The sequence below is a fragment of the Sinohyriopsis cumingii genome, chromosome 19, assembly GCF_028554795.1.
Source record: "Sinohyriopsis cumingii isolate HCF-2022 chromosome 19, ASM2855479v2, whole genome shotgun sequence".
Taxonomy (NCBI): domain Eukaryota; kingdom Metazoa; phylum Mollusca; class Bivalvia; order Unionida; family Unionidae; genus Sinohyriopsis; species Sinohyriopsis cumingii.
Window position 1 is genome coordinate 48,902,480 of NC_142979.1, and position 21,015 is coordinate 48,923,494.

The 21,015-nt window shown below is 28.6% G+C and overlaps 1 protein-coding gene across 1 annotated transcript in view; it reads right to left on the reverse strand.

Moving 5' to 3' along the window:
* Positions 1-16,327: 16,327 nt before the first annotated feature.
* Positions 16,328-21,015, reverse strand: part of LOC149775666 (putative aminopeptidase PLBD2) — a 35,255-nt gene continuing 30,567 nt past the window's right edge. Inside the window, exon 11 of the mRNA XM_089944295.1 lies at positions 16,328-20,721. Coding sequence (XP_089800421.1) covers positions 20,518-20,721 — 204 coding nt within the window. The 3' untranslated portion in view covers positions 16,328-20,517. The remainder of the gene's footprint in view (positions 20,722-21,015) is intronic.

The following is a 21,015-nucleotide window of genomic DNA, read 5'->3' on the forward strand; positions in this document are numbered from 1 at the left end:
TAATCATTAATATGGTCATTTTGACTGTGTTGAGTAATAATCATTAATATGGTCATCTTTACTGTGTTGAATAGTAATCATTAATATGGCCATCTTGCCTGTGTTGAGTAATAATCATTAATATGGTCATCTTTACTGTGTTGAATAGTAATCATCAATACTTTTATCTTGTCTGTTTTGAGCAGTAATCATGAATAATATCTTACCTGTGTTAAATAGTAATCATTAATGCCATCATCTTGCCTGTTTTGGTTAGTAATCATGAATAATACCATATGACCTATGTTAGATAGTAATCATGTCTATGTTGAGTATCATTAATACTTTTATCTTGTTTGTTTTGGGTAGTGATCATTAATACTTGCATCTTGTTTACTTGTTTAGTAATCATTAATACTTTTATCTTGTCCATTTAGGTGTTAATCATTAATACTTGTATCTTGTCCATTTGGGTATTAATTATTAATACTTGTATTTTGTCCATTTGGGTATTAATCATTAATACTTTTATCTTGTCCATTGGGTATTAATCATTAATACTTGTATCTTGTCCATTTGTTTAGTAATCACTAATACTTATATCTTGTCCATTTAGGTTGTAATCACTAATACTTTTATCTTGTCCATTTAGGTAGTAATCATTAATACTTTTATCTTGTCCATTTGGGTTTTAATCATTAACACTTTTATCTTGTCAATTTGGGTATTAATCATTGATACTTGTATCTTGTCTATTTGGGTATTAATCATTATTACTTGTATCTTGTCTATTTGGGTATTAATCATTAATACTTTTATCTTGTCCATTTGGGTATTAATCAATAATACTTTTAACTTGTCCATTGGGTATTGATCATTAATACTTGTATCTTGTCCATTTGTTTAGTAATCATTAATACTAATATCTTGTCCATTTAGGTTGTAATCACTAATACTTTTGTCTTGTCCATTTAGGTAGTAATCATTAATACTTTTATCTTGTCCAGTTGGGTATTAATCATTAATACTTTTATCTTGTCTATTTGGTTATTAATCATTAATACTTGTATCTTGTCCATTTGAGTATTAACCATTAATACTTTTATCTTGTCTATTTGGTTATTAATCATTAATACTTGTATCTTGTCCATTTGGGTATTAATCATTAATACTTGTATCTTGTCTATTTAGGTATTAATCATTAATACTTTTATCTTGTCCATTGGGTATTAATCATTAATACTTTTATCTTGTCCATTGGGTATTAATCATTAAAACTTGCATCTTGTCCATTTGGCTATTAATCATTAATACTTTTATCTTGTCCATTTGTTTAGTAATCATTAATACTTGTATCTTGTCCATTTAGATTGTAATCACTATACTTTTATCTTGTCCATTTAGATAGCAATCATTAATACTTTTATCTTGTCTATTTGGGTATTAATCATTAATACTTTTATCTTGTCTACTTGGGTATTAATCATTAACACTTTTATCTTGTCTATTTGGGTATCAATCATTAACACTTTTATCTTGTCCATTCGGTATTAATCATTAACACTTTAATCTTGTCTATTTGGGTATTAATCATTAATACTTGTATCTTGTCTATTTAGGTATTAATCATTAATACTTGTATCTTGTCCATTTGGGTATTAATCATTAACACTTTTATCTTGTCCATTTGGGTATTAATCATTAATACTTGTATCTTGTCCATTTGGGTATTAATCATTAACACTTTTATCTTGTCTATTTGGGTATTAATCATTAACACTTTTATCTTCTCTATTTGGGTATTAATCATTAATACTTGTATCTTGTCTATTTGGGTATTAATCATTACACTTTTATCTTGTCCATTGGGTATTAATCATTAATACTTGTATCTTGTCCATTTGGGTATTAATCATTAATAATTTTATCTTGTCCATTGTGTATTAATCATTAATACTTGTATCTTGTCTATTTGTTTAGTAATCATTAATACTTGTATCTTGTCCATTTAGGTTGTAATCACTAATACTTTTATCTTGTCCATTTCGGTAGTAATCATTAATAATTTTATCTTGTCCATTTGGGTATTAATCATTAATTCTTTTATCTTGTCTATTTGGTTATTAATCATTAATACTTTTATCTTGTCTATTTGGTTATTAATCATTAATACTTGTATCTTGTCCATTTGTTTAGTAATCATTAATACTTGTATCTTGTCTATTTAGGTGTTAATCATTAATACTTTTATCTTGTCCATTGGATATTAATAATTAATACTTTTATCTTGTCCATTGGGTATTAATCATTAATACTTTTATCTTGTCCATTGGGTATTAATCATTAAAACTTGCATCTTGTCCATTTGGCTATTAATCATTAATACTTTTATCTTGTCCATTTGTTTAGTAATCATTAATACTTGTATCTTGTCCATTTAGATTGTAATCACTAATACTTTTATCTTGTCCATTTAGGTAGCAATCATTAATACTTTTATCTTGTCTATTTGGGTATTAATCATTTACACTTTTATCTTGTCTACTTGGGTATTAATCATTAACACTTTTATCTTGTCTATTTGGGTATTAATCATTAACACTTTTATCTTGTCCATTCGGTATTAATCATTAACACTTTAATCTTGTCTATTTGGGTATTAATCATTAATACTTGTATCTTGTCTATTTAGGTATTAATCATTAATACTTGTATCTTGTCCATTTGGGTATTAATCATTAACACTTTTATCTTGTCCATTTGGGTATTAATCATTAATACTTGTATCTTGTCCATTTGGGTATTAATCATTAACACTTTTATCTTGTCTCTTTGGGTATTAATCATTAACACTTTTATCTTCTCTATTTGGGTATTAATCATTAATGCTTGTGTCTTGTCTATTTGGGTATTAATCATTACACTTTTATCTTGTCCATTGGGTATTAATCATTAATACTTGTATCTTGTCCATTTGGGTATTAATCATTAATAATTTTATCTTGTCCATTGTGTATTAATCATTAATACTTGTATCTTGTCCATTTGTTTAGTAATCATTAATACTTGTATCTTGTCCATTTAGGTTGTAATCACTAATACTTTTATCTTGTCCATTTCGGTAGTAATCATTAATAATTTTATCTTGTCCATTTGGGTATTAATCATTAATTCTTTTATCTTGTCTATTTGGTTATTAATCATTAATACTTTTATCTTGTCTATTTGGTTATTAATCATTAATACTTGTATCTTGTCCATTTGTTTAGTAATCATTAATACTTGTATCTTGTCTATTTAGGTGTTAATCATTAATACTTTTATCTTGTCCATTGGATATTAATAATTAATACTTTTATCTTGTCCATTGGGTATTAATCATTAATATTTGTATCTTGTCCATTTGTTTAGTAATCATTAATACTTGTATCTTGTCCATTTAGGTAGTAATCATTAATACTTTTATCTTGCCTATTTGGGTATTAATCATTAATACTTGTATCTTGTCTACTTGGGTATTAATCATTTACACTTTTATCTTGTCTATTTGGGTATTAATCATTAACACTTTTATCTTGTCCATTGGGTATTAATCATTAACACTTTTATCTTGTCTATTTGCATATTAATCATTAACATTTTTATCTTGTTTATTTGGGTATTAATCATTAACACTTTTATCTTGTCCATTGGGTATTAATCATTAACACTTTTATCTTGTCTATTTGGGTATTAATCATTAATACTTGTATCTTGTCCATTTAGGTATTAATCACTAATACTTGTATCTTGTCCATTTGGGTATTAATCATTAACACTTTTATCTTGTCCATTTGGGTATTAATCATTAATACTTGTATCTTGTCCATTTGGGTATTAATCATTAACACTTTTATCTTGTCTATTTGGGTATTAATCATTAATACTTTTATCTTGTCTATTTGGGTATTAATCATTAACACTTTTATCTTGTCTATTTGGGTATTAATCATTCACGCTTTTATCTTGTCCATTGGGTATTAATCATTAACACTTTTATCTTGTCTATTTGGGTATTAATCATTAATACTTGTATCTTGTCTATTTGGGTATTAATCATTAATACTTGTATCTTGTCTACTTGGGTATTAATCATTAACACTTTTATCTTGTCTATTTGGGTATTAATCATTAACACTTTTATCTTGTCCATTGGGTATTAATCATTAACACTTTTATCTTGTCTATTTTTGTATTAATCATTAATACTTGTATCTTGTCCATTTGGGTATTAATCATTAACACTTTTATCTTGTCTATTTGGTTATTAATCATTAATACTTGTATCTTGTCTATTTGGGTATTAATCATTGATACTTGTATCTTGTCTATTTGAGTATTAATCATTAACACTTTTATCTTGTCCATTTGGGTATTAATCATTAACACTTTTATCTTGTCCATTTGGGTATTAATCATTAACACTTTTATCTTGTCTATTTGGGTATTAATCATTAACACTTTTATCTTGTCCATTTGGGTATTAATCATTAATACTTTTATCTTGTCCATTGGGTATTAATCATTAACACTTTTATCTTGTCTATTTGGTTATTAATCATTAATACTTGTATCTTGTCTATTTGGGTATTAATCATTGATACTTGTATCTTGTCTATTTGAGTATTAATCATTAACACTTTTATCTTGTCCATTTGGGTATTAATCATTAACACTTTTATCTTGTCCATTTGGGTATTAATCATTAATACTTGTATCTTGTCCATTTGGGTATTAATCATTAACACTTTTATCTTGTCTATTTGGGTATTAATCATTAATACTTTTATCTTGTCTATTTGGGTATTAATCATTAACACTTTTATCTTGTCTATTTGGGTATTAATCATTCACGCTTTTATCTTGTCCATTGGGTATTAATCATTAACACTTTTATCTTGTCTATTTGGGTATTAATCATTAATACTTGTATCTTGTCTATTTGGGTATTAATCATTAATACTTGTATCTTGTCTACTTGGGTATTAATCATTAACACTTTTATCTTGTCTATTTGGGTATTAATCATTAACACTTTTATCTTGTCCATTGGGTATTAATCATTAACACTTTTATCTTGTCTATTTTTGTATTAATCATTAATACTTGTATCTTGTCCATTTGGGTATTAATCATTAACACTTTTATCTTGTCCATTGGGTATTAATCATTAACACTTTTATCTTGTCTATTTGGGTATTAATCATTAATACTTGTATCTTGTCCATTTAGGTATTAATCACTAATACTTGTATCTTGTCCATTTGGGTATTAATCATTAACACTTTTATCTTGTCCATTTGGGTATTAATCATTAATACTTGTATCTTGTCCATTTGGGTATTAATCATTAACACTTTTATCTTGTCTATTTGGGTATTAATCATTAATACTTTTATCTTGTCTATTTGGGTATTAATCATTAACACTTTTATCTTGTCTATTTGGGTATTAATCATTCACGCTTTTATCTTGTCCATTGGGTATTAATCATTAACACTTTTATCTTGTCTATTTGGGTATTAATCATTAATACTTGTATCTTGTCTATTTGGGTATTAATCATTAATACTTGTATCTTGTCTACTTGGGTATTAATCATTAACACTTTTATCTTGTCTATTTGGGTATTAATCATTAACACTTTTATCTTGTCCATTGGGTATTAATCATTAACACTTTTATCTTGTCTATTTTTGTATTAATCATTAATACTTGTATCTTGTCCATTTGGGTATTAATCATTAACACTTTTATCTTGTCTATTTGGTTATTAATCATTAATACTTGTATCTTGTCTATTTGGGTATTAATCATTGATACTTGTATCTTGTCTATTTGAGTATTAATCATTAACACTTTTATCTTGTCCATTTGGGTATTAATCATTAACACTTTTATCTTGTCCATTTGGGTATTAATCATTAACACTTTTATCTTGTCTATTTGGGTATTAATCATTAACACTTTTATCTTGTCCATTTGGGTATTAATCATTAATACTTTTATCTTGTCCATTGGGTATTAATCATTAACACTTTTATCTTGTCTATTTGGTTATTAATCATTAATACTTGTATCTTGTCTATTTGGGTATTAATCATTGATACTTGTATCTTGTCTATTTGAGTATTAATCATTAACACTTTTATCTTGTCCATTTGGGTATTAATCATTAACACTTTTATCTTGTCCATTTGGGTATTAATCATTAATACTTGTATCTTGTCCATTTGGGTATTAATCATTAACACTTTTATCTTGTCTATTTGGGTATTAATCATTAATACTTTTATCTTGTCTATTTGGGTATTAATCATTAACACTTTTATCTTGTCTATTTGGGTATTAATCATTCACGCTTTTATCTTGTCCATTGGGTATTAATCATTAACACTTTTATCTTGTCTATTTGGGTATTAATCATTAATACTTGTATCTTGTCTATTTGGGTATTAATCATTAATACTTGTATCTTGTCTACTTGGGTATTAATCATTAACACTTTTATCTTGTCTATTTGGGTATTAATCATTAACACTTTTATCTTGTCCATTGGGTATTAATCATTAACACTTTTATCTTGTCTATTTTTGTATTAATCATTAATACTTGTATCTTGTCCATTTGGGTATTAATCATTAACACTTTTATCTTGTCTATTTGGTTATTAATCATTAATACTTGTATCTTGTCTATTTGGGTATTAATCATTGATACTTGTATCTTGTCTATTTGAGTATTAATCATTAACACTTTTATCTTGTCCATTTGGGTATTAATCATTAACACTTTTATCTTGTCCATTTGGGTATTAATCATTAACACTTTTATCTTGTCTATTTGGGTATTAATCATTAACACTTTTATCTTGTCCATTTGGGTATTAATCATTAATACTTTTATCTTGTCCATTGGGTATTAATCATTAATACTTGTATCTTGTCCATTTAGGTTATAATCACTAATACTTTTATCTTGTCCATTTCGGTAGTAATCATTAATACTTTTATCTTGTCCATTTGGGTATTAATCATTAACACTTTTATCTTGTCTATTTGGGGATTAATCATTAATACTTGTATCTTGTCCATTTGGATATTAATCATTAACACTTTTATCTTGTTTATTTGGGTATTAATCGTTAATACTTTTATCTTGTCCATTTGGGAAATAATCATTAACACTTTTATCTTGTCTATTTGCGTATTAATCATTAACATTTTTATCTTGTTTATTTGGGTATTAATCATTAACACTTTTATCTTGTCCATTGGGTATTAATCATTAACACTTTTATCTTGTCTATTTGGGTATTAATCATTAATACTTGTATCTTGTCTATTTAGGTATTAATCACTAATACTTGTATCTTGTCCATTTGGGTATTAATCATTAACACTTTTATCTTGTCCATTTGGGTATTAATCATTAATACTTGTATCTTGTCCATTTGGGTATTAATCATTAACACTTTTATCTTGTCTATTTGGGTATTAATCAATAATACTTTTATCTTGTCTATTTGGGTATTAATCATTAACACTTTTATCTTGTCTATTTGGGTATTAATCATTAACGCTTTTATCTTGTCCATTGGGTATTAATCATTAACACTTTTATCTTGTCTATTTGGGTATTAATCATTAATACTTGTATCTTGTCTATTTGGGTATTAGTCATTAATACTTGTATCTTGTCTACTTGGGTATTAATCATTACACTTTTATCTTGTCCATTGGGTATTAATCATTAATACTTGTATCTTGTCTATTTGGGTATTAATCATTAATACTTGTATCTTGTCAATTTGGGTATTAATCATTAATACTTGCATCTTGTCCATTTGGCTATTAATCATTAATACTTTTATCTTGTCCATTTGTTTAGTAATCATTAATACTTGTATCTTGTCCATTTAGATTGTAATCACTAATACTTTTATCTTGTCTATTTGGGTATTAATCATTGATACTTGTATCTTGTCTATTTGAGTATTAATCATTAACACCTTTATCTTGTCCATTTGGGGTTTAATCATTAACACTTTTATCTTGTCTATTTGGGTATTAATCATTAACACTTTTATCTTGTCCATTTGGGTATTAATCATTAATACTTTTATCTTGTCCATTGGGTATTAATCATTAATACTTGTATCTTGTCCATTTAGGTTATAATCACTAATACTTTTATCTTGTCCATTTCGATAGTAATCATTAATACTTTTATCTTGTCCATTTGGGTATTAATCATTAACACTTTTATCTTGTCTATTTGGGTATTAATCATTAATACTTGTATCTTGTCCATTTGGATATTAATCATTAACACTTTTATCTTGTCTATTTGGGTATTAATCATTAATACTTTTATCTTGTCCATTTGGGTATTAATCATTAACACTTTTATCTTGTCTATTTGGGTATTAATCATTAACGCTTTTATCTTGTCCATTGGGTATTAATCATTAACACTTTTATCTTGTCTATTTGGGTATTAATCATTAATACTTGTATCTTGTTTATTTGGGTATTAATCATTAATACTTGTATCTGGTCTTTTTGGGTATTAATCATTACACTTTCATTTGTCCATTGGGTATTAATCATTAATACTTGTATCTTGTCCATTTGGATATTAATCATTAATAATTTTATCTTTTCCATTGGGTATTAATCATTAATACTTGTATCTTGTCCATTTGTTTAGTAATCATTAATACTTGTATCTTGTCCATTTAGGTTGTAATCACTAATACTTTTATTGTGTCCATTTAGGTAGTAATCATTAATACTTTTATCTTGTCCATTTGGGTAGTAATCATTAATACTTTTATCTTGTCTATTTGGTTATTAATCATTAATACTTTTATCTTGTCTATTTGGTCATTAATCATTAATACTTGTATCTTGTCCATTTGGTTATTAATCATTAATACTTGTATCTTGTCTATTTAGGTATGAATCATTAATACTTTTATCTTGTCCATTGTATATGAATCATTAATAATTTTATCTTGTCCGTTGGGTATTAATCATTAATACTTGTATCTTGTCCATTTGTTTAGTAATCAATAATACTTGTATCTTGTCCATTTAGGTAGTAATCATTAATACTTTTATCTTGTCAATTTGGGTATTAATCATTAATACTTGTATCTTGTCTACTTGGGTATTAATCATTAACACTTTTATCTTGTCTATTTGGGTATTAATCATTAACATTTTTATCTTGTCCATTGGGTATTAATCATTAACACTTTTATCTTGTCTATTTGGGTATTAATCATTAATACTTGTATCTTGTCCATTTGGTTATTAATCATTAACACTTTTATCTTGTCTATTTGGGTATTAATCATTAACACTTTTATCTTGTCCATTTGGGTATTAATCATTAATACTTTTATCTTGTCCATTGGGTATTAATCATTAATACTTGTATCTTGTCCATTTAGGTTATAATCACTAATACTTTTATCTTGTCCATTTAGGTAGTAATCATTAATACTTTTATCTTGTCCATTTGGGTATTAATCATTAACACTTTTATCTTGTCTATTTGGGTATTAATCATTAATACTTGGATCTTGTCCATTTGGATATTAATCATTAACACTTTTATCTTGTCTATTTGGGTATTAATCATTAATACTTTTATCTTGTCCATTTGGGTATTAATCATTAACACTTTTATCTTGTCTATTTGGGTATTAATCATTAACGCTTTTATCTTGTCCATTTGGGTATTAATCATTAACACTTTTATCTTGTCTATTTGGGTATTAATCATTAATACTTGTATCTTGTTTATTTGGGTATTAATCATTAATACTTGTATGTTGTCTATTTGGGCATTAATCATTACACTTTCATCTTGTCCATTGGGTATTAATCATTAATACTTGTATCTTGTCCATTTTTGTATTAATCATTAATAATTTTATCTTGTCCATTGGGTATTCATCATTAATACTTGTATCTTGTCCATTTGTTTAGTAATCATTAATACTTGTATCTTGTCCATTTAGGTTGTAATCACTAATACTTTTATCTTGTCCATTTAGGTAGTAATCATTAATACTTTTATCTTGTCCATTTGGGTAGTAATCATTAATACTTTTATCTTGTCTATTTGGTTATTAATCATTAATAATTTTATCTTGTCTATTTGGTCATTAATCATTAATACTTGTATCTTGTCCATTTGGTTATTAATCATTAATACTTGTATCTTGTCTAATTAAGTATTAATCATTAATACTTTTATCTTGTCCATTGGATATTAATCATTAATACTTTTATCTTGTCCATTGGGTATTAATCATTAATACTTGTATCTTGTCCATTTGTTTAGTAATCATTAATACTTTTATCTTGTCTATTTGGGTATTAATCATTAATACTTGTATCTTGTTTATTTGGGTATTAATCATTAATACTTTTATCTTGTCTATTTGGTCATTAATCATTAATACTTGTATCTTGTCCATTTGGTTATTAATCATTAATACTTTTATCTTGTCTATTTGGGTATTAATCATTAACACTTTTATCTTGTCCATTGGGTATTAATCATTAACACTTTTATCTTGTCTATTTGAGTATTAATCATTAACACTTTTATCTTGTCCATTTGGGTTTTAATCATTAACACTTTTATCTTGTCTATTTGGGTATTAATCATTAACACTTTTATCTTGTCCATTTGGGTATTAATCATTAATACTTTTATCTTGTCCATTTGGGTATTAATCATTAATACTTTTATCTTGTCTATTTGGTTATTAATCATTAATACTTGTATCTTGTCCATTTGGGTATTAATCATTAATACTTGTATCTTGTCTATTTGGGTATTAATCATTAACACTTTTATCTTGTCTATTTGGGTATTAATCATTAACACTTTTATCTTGTTTATTTGGGTATTAATCATTAACACTTTTATCTTGTCCATTGGGTATTAATCATTAACACTTTTATCTTGTCTATTTGGGTAGTAGTCATTAATACTTTTATCTTGTTCATTTGGGTATTAATCATTAACACTTTTATCTTGTCTATTTGGGTATTAATCATTAATGCTTGTATCTTGTCTATTTGGGTATTAATCATTAATACTTTTATCTTGTCTATTTGGGTATTAATCATTAATACTTTTATCTTGTCTATTTGGGTATTAATCATTAATACTTTTATCTTGTCTATTTGGGTATTAATCCTTAACACTTTTATCTTATTTATTTGTTTAGTAATCATTAATACTTGTATCTTGTTCATGTGGGTATTAATCATGAATACATGTACTTTCATTTTGTTCATTTTGGGTAGTAATCGTTAACACTATCAGCTTGTCTGTGTTGGGTAATAACCATAAATACTATCATCTTGTATGTGCCCAATAGTAATCATGAATACTTTTATCTTGCCTGTGTTGGGTAGTAATCATTAACACTTTTATCTTGTCTGTATTTACTTTCATGCCATTTTCCTCATACCAAAAATCTATACTAAGTAAGGCTGTCTCATGGGCCATCCCCAGGAATTATTTTAGTAGTCTGATGGGCCATCTCTATGTCTTGTTTTAGCTGCCTAAAGGGCCATATCTTGGTCTGATGTTAGCTGTTTGATGTGTTATATCTTGGTCTGATTTTAGCTGTCTGATGGGTCATCTCTAGATCTGATGGTAGCTGTCTGATGGGAGATATCTTGGTCTGATATTAGTTGTCTGATGGACCATAACTTGGTCTGATTGTAGCTGTCTAATGGGCCATCTCTTGGTCTGATTTTATTTGTCTGATGGGCCATATCTTGGTCTGATTTTAGTTGTTTGATGGACCATAACTTGGTCTGATTGCAGTTGTCTGATGGGCCATATCTTGGGCTGATTTTAACTGTCTGATGTACCATCTCTTGGTCTGCTTTTAGTTGTCTGATGGGCCATATCTTGGTCTGATTTTAGTTGTCTGATGGGTCATATCTTGGTCTGATCATAGCTGTCTGATGGGACATCTCTTGGTCTGATTTTAGGTGTCTGAAATCTGCAGAGTAGTGTCATCTGCACATAAACCTGTTGATGAACCACAGATGCATATTTTCAGAGGCTGATCATTTATGAAAATGTGAAATAGAAGTCAGCCCAGGAAAGATCATATTGATATATCACATGTAATTGGTTTTAATTTAGAAAAAGTGACATTTATTTTTGCATATTTTCTTTTTGTTGAACTCCTCTAGTGGCCTAAGTGGTTAGAGCATCTGCTTCTGATGCAGGAGGTCTCAGATTAAAATCCTGGCCAAGTCATATCAAAGACTTATAAAAATGGTACTAGCAGTTGTCTCACTTGACACTCAGCATTAAGAGGTTAGTGATTGGACTGGTCAGTCTGGTGCCAGGATGCTGTGACTGGGTGGGACATGATGCTACAAGTCTATGGCATAATGCCCCAGTGCTAGACATCACTATAAACTGTGACACTGCAGATATCATGTGAATAAAATTTTTAAAGCTACATTAAAAATGAACAAAATAAAAACACAAACACACTTTTTGTTGAATAGTCTTTAAACCAAAGGAATCATAACATTGATAGATATTCAATTTATCTATAAGAATATCATAATTAACAAGGTCAAAAGCTTTTTCTAAGAAATCACATAGTATGGATCCAATAATTTCCCTTGAATTAAGGCATTAATCCATCTATCATAGGGGTGTTTTTCTTTGAACTGTGATTGGTTTGGTGAAGTTATAGTTTGATAGGTACATTATGTCATTGTTGTGAACATGCTTTTCAAAAGGTCTCATCCGAGTTGATATGATAGACGAGTCTGAGGTCAATGTCATCCTGCTTGCTGCCTGATTTATGAACTGGGGTATATTTTGCCAGTTTCCTTGTCTGGGGAAATACTGAGGTGAATATGCTCCAATTACATATGTAAGCTATGTTGTCAGATATCATATTTGCAGCAATCTTCAGGCGACCTGGTCCAACATTATCTAGGCCTATTTGTTATGTATATTTAATCTGTATTATTTGCTGGCTCTCCTTGCTGATTATATGTTATATACATTTGTATCTTGTACTTTAACTTGTCCAAAATCAAGTTCATTGTGCACCTGACTAGTGACATTGAATTTGTAAACAACTTAATACATAGCTAATATTTTTCTGTAACCATAGATTAAGTATTAGGATCATTATGGAGGTAAACATGTTTATCTTAATCTGAGTCTAGGACACTGGAATTTCCCCATAGAAAATCCTGGTGTACCTGCTGTTTGCCATGCTCTTTATTTTAATTTTAGTAATAGACCTTGTCTTTTTGACAACTTAGAATGTTCTAGAAATTAACTTTTGACCATCCTTCTCTTCTATTTTTGTGTCTTAGCTTTTTATATAATATTGTTTACTTGAGAAATTATCCATTCTTGCATTAATATCTTTAACAGAAACAGAATATTGTTGTGTTTAATATTTAATTTGGGTGGAATTATTTATTCAAATTATTATTTACTGGAAATACAAAGTGCTTATTAATAATATTTTTTGACAGAAACATTAATTTGGAATTATAGTGAATTCAGACATGAACATTTCTGGATTTTAATATTTTGATATATCAAAAGACTCTTAGCACATTGCGACAATCCAGGCTATTGTCACATTACCACGTTTGTGACCACAGGCACAGCAACACTATCAATACTAAAACTTATTGGAATACTGCTGGAATCTAGTTGGAACTGTATACATTTGGACTTGTGATAGAACTTATAGGATTATTTGTGATTTTAATTCACAGTACAATAATTTCTGTTTAAAATTTCACTTTGTATTTGAGGCAAATAGGTTATTTTTTAATTTAACAACACTTGTTGGTTTTCACTCTTTTCTATTGCCTTCATTGTCTCGATAGTTTGCAAGAATTTTTGAACTTTTTCATTTGAATTTGCTGGGAGTTAAATTTTTGTGTTGGCTGGAATTTTTCCCAAACATACTTTTGTCTGGCATAATTGGAGTTTATAATAAGCTCTTTGATTTTAATTTTAGAAGCAATACTGACAACAATTCATTAAATGACATTCTATTTCAAAGCCTCATCAGTAATCTTAACTTTCAGATTAAGCTATTGGATTTCTGATGACATTGTTGAATGCTGAATACCTGCACCTAGTTTGGTAAAAACATTCCACACATAATTCTTATTGCAATTATTTTCTAAAGTTTATTGATGCTTTTTCTTATTTTCCCATAGATTATTTTGGTTACTTTATTTTTTCTTGTTTTGATATGTGTTTGTTGACCAATACATTTTAAATATTCACTGATTTTCACAGCATCTAGAATGTCAGGAGTTAAACCAATAATGCTGGAAGTCCTTTGCTACTCTATGAGTTTTCAAAGAGGCATATTTATCTACCACTTACATAAAACATATATATATAGAGCACCATGCACATCATCACACAGATACTATACTCCCAGTACATCACAGAGACCTTCCAGAAATTTGTTTTCCCCTGAATGCATATTTGACCTCTATGTTACAGTTGAATGAGTTTTGGATTTTACATCTGTTTTTAAATCAGATTATCTGGATTAGGAAAACAGGAAAGTGATCACTAATACCTATCCTAGAAATATGCATTTTTGTCACATTTTCTACCACATTTGTATACATATAATCCATCTGAGTTATTTGGTTGGTTCACTAACAGTTGTTGTTGTAGGGTTCTGATAATATCTAAGTACAACATGAAACACATCTGCAGAGTTTTAACAGGAAACATGAAATGTGAATTACTCCAAAATTGGAATGAAACTGATTGCTCATTTCTATCTTTATATACACTGTCTATTGTGATTGTATTTTGCAGTAGACCCCATGTGACAGCATACACTACTCATTTGCCTATTCATGTGACCTAGCCCAATGGATGGGCACTTACTAAATTCTTCCAGAAACATCAAAACCCCATCAGCCAACAAGAAATTAAATCAAAGGTACCATTTAAGTATTGTTCTTAAGATTATTATAAATAACTGTCAACACATACATAAGCATCTATTTATAGATCCTATGCATTGTTATGCTCTTAGATTCAGGTCACATAGGCAAAACTAATGATATTCTGTATAAATTATAGCCATGAAGAAAAATTATAAAATCTAGATAAAATCATGTACCAGGAGTTACAAAAAGTATAGATATACATAACAAAGTAAATATTGCTCAGAATGTGAAGAATTTCATGGCAATCTTCCAAGTATCTTAAGAGGAGTAGCAATAAAAACTTGTGCCATTGGATGGACAACATGTATCTCATAAGCTCTTCTTTATCCAGTAGAGCTAACAAAAAACCATGATTGTCAGTGCTGATGACCGGTGAAACAAATCTGTGTTAAAAATAACAGATGAATCTGGTAATATGAATGCAAGCTGACACTGGAAAAGATCACTGTATGGAAACAAAAACAATTTTGTCTGAATAAGCAGGAACTGTACAGAGGTCACCTTTGCAAAAATCCAGATCTACAACTGTATAATGTATTTTGAAGATTTAGGACTACAGTGTATATTGTTTCTTTGAAATCATACATAGAACAAATGGCATACAGATCATGGTCTTCCAGCATGTAATGCATTCACAGGTCTGGGTATACAAGTATGTTGTTTAAGCAATATACTATCTGTTATTGTATGCATATGTGTCTAATATCTCAGGTGGATGAAATGTTTTTTTATGTGACCAACAAGCTTAAATAGAGTATATAATTGGGATAAATGCAAGTACATTTAAATTAGAGTACATAATTGGGATCAATGCATATCCAACTAAATAAGAGTATATAGTTGGAATAAATGCATGTTCAAATAAATTAGTATATAAATGTGGATCAATGCATGCCCTACTAAGTTAGAGTACATAATTGGGATCAACGCATGTCCTACTAAGTTAGAGTACATAATTGGGATCAATGCATGTCCTACTAAATCAGAGTACATAATTGAGATTAATGCATATCCAACTAAATCAGAGTGCATGATTGGGATCAATGCATGTCCTACTAAACCATAGTACATAAGTACAACTTCCAATAAACTACCAATTAACATTGATGGGAACCATGGTCAGAATAATATATGCAACATGTGGAAAAATCATTTTGAAGACTTACTCAATAGTTTTAAAAATGAATAATAAGCAAGTGCTCTCAGCACTGAATACCCGTTCTGATCGTATTGAGGTAATTACACTATCTGAGATCCAAAGTGCAATAACAAGAAAAAAAAGGTGGTAAATGTCCAGGAACAGCTTTTTTATTTGTGGAATATTTTAAATGTTCAGATACTAGACTTAATGTGTTATTGATGATTTTATTTAATTGTATGTTTGTACATAACTTTGTACCAGATGATTTCACAAAAATTACAATTATACCGCTACTAACAAGCAAAACTGGTAACCTGGCAGACAAAAATAACTACAAACCGATAGCTCTTAATAACTATTATTTCAACAATATTTGAATGCATCAAGCTGCAAAGATGTGAAGTCACAATCTCTGCTAGTCAGTTTGGTTATAAAAAGCATCATTCATCAGATTTATGCCTATATGACTTTAAGGAAACTGTGACAGCTATTATGTAGAGCATAGCAGCCCAGTGTTTGCATGCTTTTTAGACGCTAGTAAGGCATTTGATAGGGTCACTCATTGGACACTCTTTAAAAAGTTGATTGATATTAAAATACCTGTCTATATAGTTCATATTTTAGTTAACTGGTATGGCAAACAGTTGTATTATGTGCGATGGGGAAGTGTACTATCCAGTGCTTTCCATGTAACCAGTGGGGTGAGGCAGGGGGTATTCTTTCCCATTTGTTATTTAATATATATATAGACGAGTTAAATCGTAAGCTGGGCCAGTGTTACGTGGGGTTACGTCTGCCACCAAATGTGTTGTTTCTTAACAATTTTAGTTTTGCTGATGATATGTCATTGATAAGTCATTCTATCACAGGTTTCAGGAAATTATTAAAGATAAGTGAAAAATACGCATTTGAGAATGATATCATCTATAACACAAACAAATCAGTATGCATGGTCTTTCAACCAACTTCTTTCAAATTACCATCTCCTCCCCCTGTACATCTTAATGGCAATGCTCTTAGGTATGTCAACAGTTACATGTATTTGGGTCATATTTTGAAATCCAATCAGTCAGATAATGAAGATATGATGAGACATTACTGATTTTTGTGTACTTGAACAAACATGCTTCTACGTAAATTTAAGAATTGTTCATTGAATATCAAAATTAGATTATTCAAATCTTACTGATGCATTATGTATTGTGCTCCTCTGTGGACAAACTTTAGTGAATGTATGAAAAGAAAACTGGTTATTGGTTATAATAATAGTCTTCGTTTTCTATTAGGTCTTCCTAGATGGAACAGTGCCTCTAACATGTTTATAAATTATAATGTATTCAGTTTTGATGAAGTAATGAGACAACATGTATTCTCAATGATGACAAGAATATCTAATAGTAAGAACTGTATATTGAAATCTCTTTGGAACTATGACATTCATATAAATTCTCATATTATTAGCAAATGGAACAAATTACTCTTTAAATGTGCCACTTAATTTCACTTGTAACAATGCAGGGTACAGTTAATTGTGTAGATGTATCTGTATACTTATATGTATGATATATATATATTCTTTTATGTTTACCATGTTTTTACTTTATATTTATTTTTTAATTTAGATGTATGGACTATGTAGTTGGAAATAATGAATTCTTATCTTATCTTATAATTGGGATCAATGCATGTCCAAATAAATCAGAGCACATAATTGGGATCAATGCATATCCAACTAAATTAAAGTACGTAACCGGGATCAATGCATGTCCAACAATATTAGTATATAATTGGGATAAATGCATGTGCAACAAAATTAGAGTATATAATTGGGATAAATACATGTTCAATTATGGCTTGAGACATACTTGCTGGTGATACCAAGTCAGTGGCAAACTAGGAAAAACTTAATCAATCCAAACAAATGTGACTAAATATGGACAATTTCCTAAATACCTAATTACCACAATCATATGGTTCTTTGAGCAGTTGAGGTGCAAACTTCTTCATAGGCTTGAAAACAAAAGAAAAAGTCCAGGAAGAGTTTATTTTTAAAAACTGAAAAATAAATGCTTTAAGAATGTAAATAGTAAATAAAAATTATCTCAAATTTTACAATAAGGCAAACAATATAAAGCAAGATAAAAAGAAAAGGTGATTCTGAATTACATGCATGTTTTTCAAAACTTCAGATATTACGTTACACAAAACTCATTAAAAAAAATAGCATAAAAGTCTAGAAAAATTGGTCTTTCAAAGAGATAAATATACCAGGACAACCTTACTGTGTGTGATTTATACAAACTTAGTATATATCTTGAATCTTTACAGGAAGAATAATACAGTTATGGAAAACTTCAAGTGGGTAATTTATCTACAAAATATTATTTAATAATAATAATAATAATAATAACAACAATAGCAAGTGTGATCAAATAAGTTTACTAAAAACTATTCTACTTTGTCCCTGCAAATAAGAAAGAGCAGTGCAATGTTGTTATAATTAAATCTTTGTAAGTTTAAGTTACAAACATGAGTTAAAAGAGTTATTTTTGATAGAATGCATTGTATTTTACTGAAAATACACAGTATCAAATTCATGACAATAATATAAATAAATGCAGTATCTTTTTCTTTGACAATCTCAGACATTATTTTCTACTTAATTTTACAATGAACTTTTACAAAAACGGTACCAATATAATTTTCTTGTTCAACTCCCATAGTTATAGATAATAACATACTCTAAGAAAGTATGTTGGTTAATTGTTTGGGATAAGCAACAGTAAAACAAACAAAAAAAGTCTTAACATATGTGAGACACAAATGACAAAAACAGTTTTAAAGATGAGACATGATGATAAAGTTTTAAAAAAATGACCATAAGTATAAGTGGCATTATAGAGAGTGTCATTTATTGCTACTAAGCCAGAGTTTTTTGGCTCTGTGAAAGTCTATATAATTGGTTAGATATTAAGACAAAAAAGCTACCCATTACCCACATTTGCTAAGGCAATTCATACCTGTGATATCTGTGACAAAAAAATGTCACAGAATTTTGGACTATCTCTGTCTCATTCCCGATATCAGTTCCTCACAAAATATGAGATCTGTTATACAAGGAATTTTTCTTTGTGATACCTTGCTAGTGTGTTCATAATAAGATGCATTCTTGAGTAACCTGTGGATATTACACAAAATCTGAATTAACCAGATGGGAATAAATGTTATCAAATGTGTCAGTAAAGTTGTACAGCTTAAAGCAGCTAAGTCTACAAAAGAACTCAGAATACATACCAGACTTGGAAAATGTTCTCAAATGTATATATATTGGCAATTGATACAACATGTAGTTAAAGCTATTAAGTTTATTAAAATTGTACAATACTTCTGTTGGCAATACACAGTTTGTATATATATTGAATTATTAACTTTTTTTGGTACTTACAGTATTAACAATAGAGATATCAACCTTCCTGATACTAAGGATAAGGAGCTTAAGGTACATGGTGCATGTTACTATGTCAATGAACATAACTGTTCTGGCTATAAACTGCATTCTTTATCAGTTTAGAAATAATTTATTTTGTTTGGTGTTGTAATGATACATCAGCACATAAAAGACCACTTGCCAAGACAATATAGGTAAAGTGCCTTTCACAGGGAAACATAATGGCAGTCAACATAAAGTCTCCATAATAAAAATATATAAAAAGAAGGCATGAAAATCCAGATTCAATTATTCTAGAAGTTTTGGTATCTGTACTGCATCTGTAGTAATAGATTTCCCTTATCGTTTTTTAAAGTGACTGGTTAGTCAGAATTTCCCAAATATAAATACAAAAAGGATGGAAACAAAAGCATCTGGATTAATAAGACTTTGATGCATTAATAATTAATATGCTTTTTTAAGAAATGCAGAATATCCACTTTGGACAAAATACTAAATCTATAAACCACCTGTGTAAGCCACACTGGTGCCAAATTAAAATGGTATAAAAAGCCAGTATAATGACTTTTCTATATTTTTCAAGCATAACTACAAATACTTCACAAAGATAATCATTACAGATCCTTAACAAGTGAGAGAGAAATCTTAAAGTCAAAAGTTTCATATTACAATGATATTACATTAGATTAATGAAATTTTTATGATTTATTATATATTTTAATCAGGACTGGATAACAAGCAGAACAAATTCAGAGATATTGCCTGTTGCCCAATTCCAATCAAAACATAAATAAATACTGAAGTTTAGCTGGACCACAACATGTCTGGTATAGTTTTCTGGACTACCATCTTAGTTTCAAAATTTGGTGGAGAATGTTACATTATTTTTACAAATTAAACAGGACTTTCATGGTTTTGTCCAGTACAGTCCCATTGAAGTATATTGGCTCAAACTTGCAGAGGTCTGGTATCCCATGGTGTGGGATGTCCTTAAAATCTGAGGTGCTCCATTGAAAAGGAGGAAGATCATCCCAGGTTGGTCCAGCAATGGCCATGAACTTTAACTCTCTAATCAATGTGCTACTTGTTAACTGAAACCGAAAAGTGAGAAGAAAACAAATATTAAAAAACTTTAATAAAATGCCTCCTTATACACATGAAAAGATTGGAGATAATGAAAAGATTTTCACGTTTGTAAGAGTCACTGTACATTTTATCAATAGGATTTGATGCAGCTAATACTTCGTTAAAGATCATTTGGTCATTCATTGCCATTTTCATTGAAACATTTTGAATATTATTATTAGTTTAATTTATAAATTACATTGTAACAGCAGTGGAAAAGCAAGTTGTGGAGCTGCAAGCCATGTAGCAGTGATGTATGA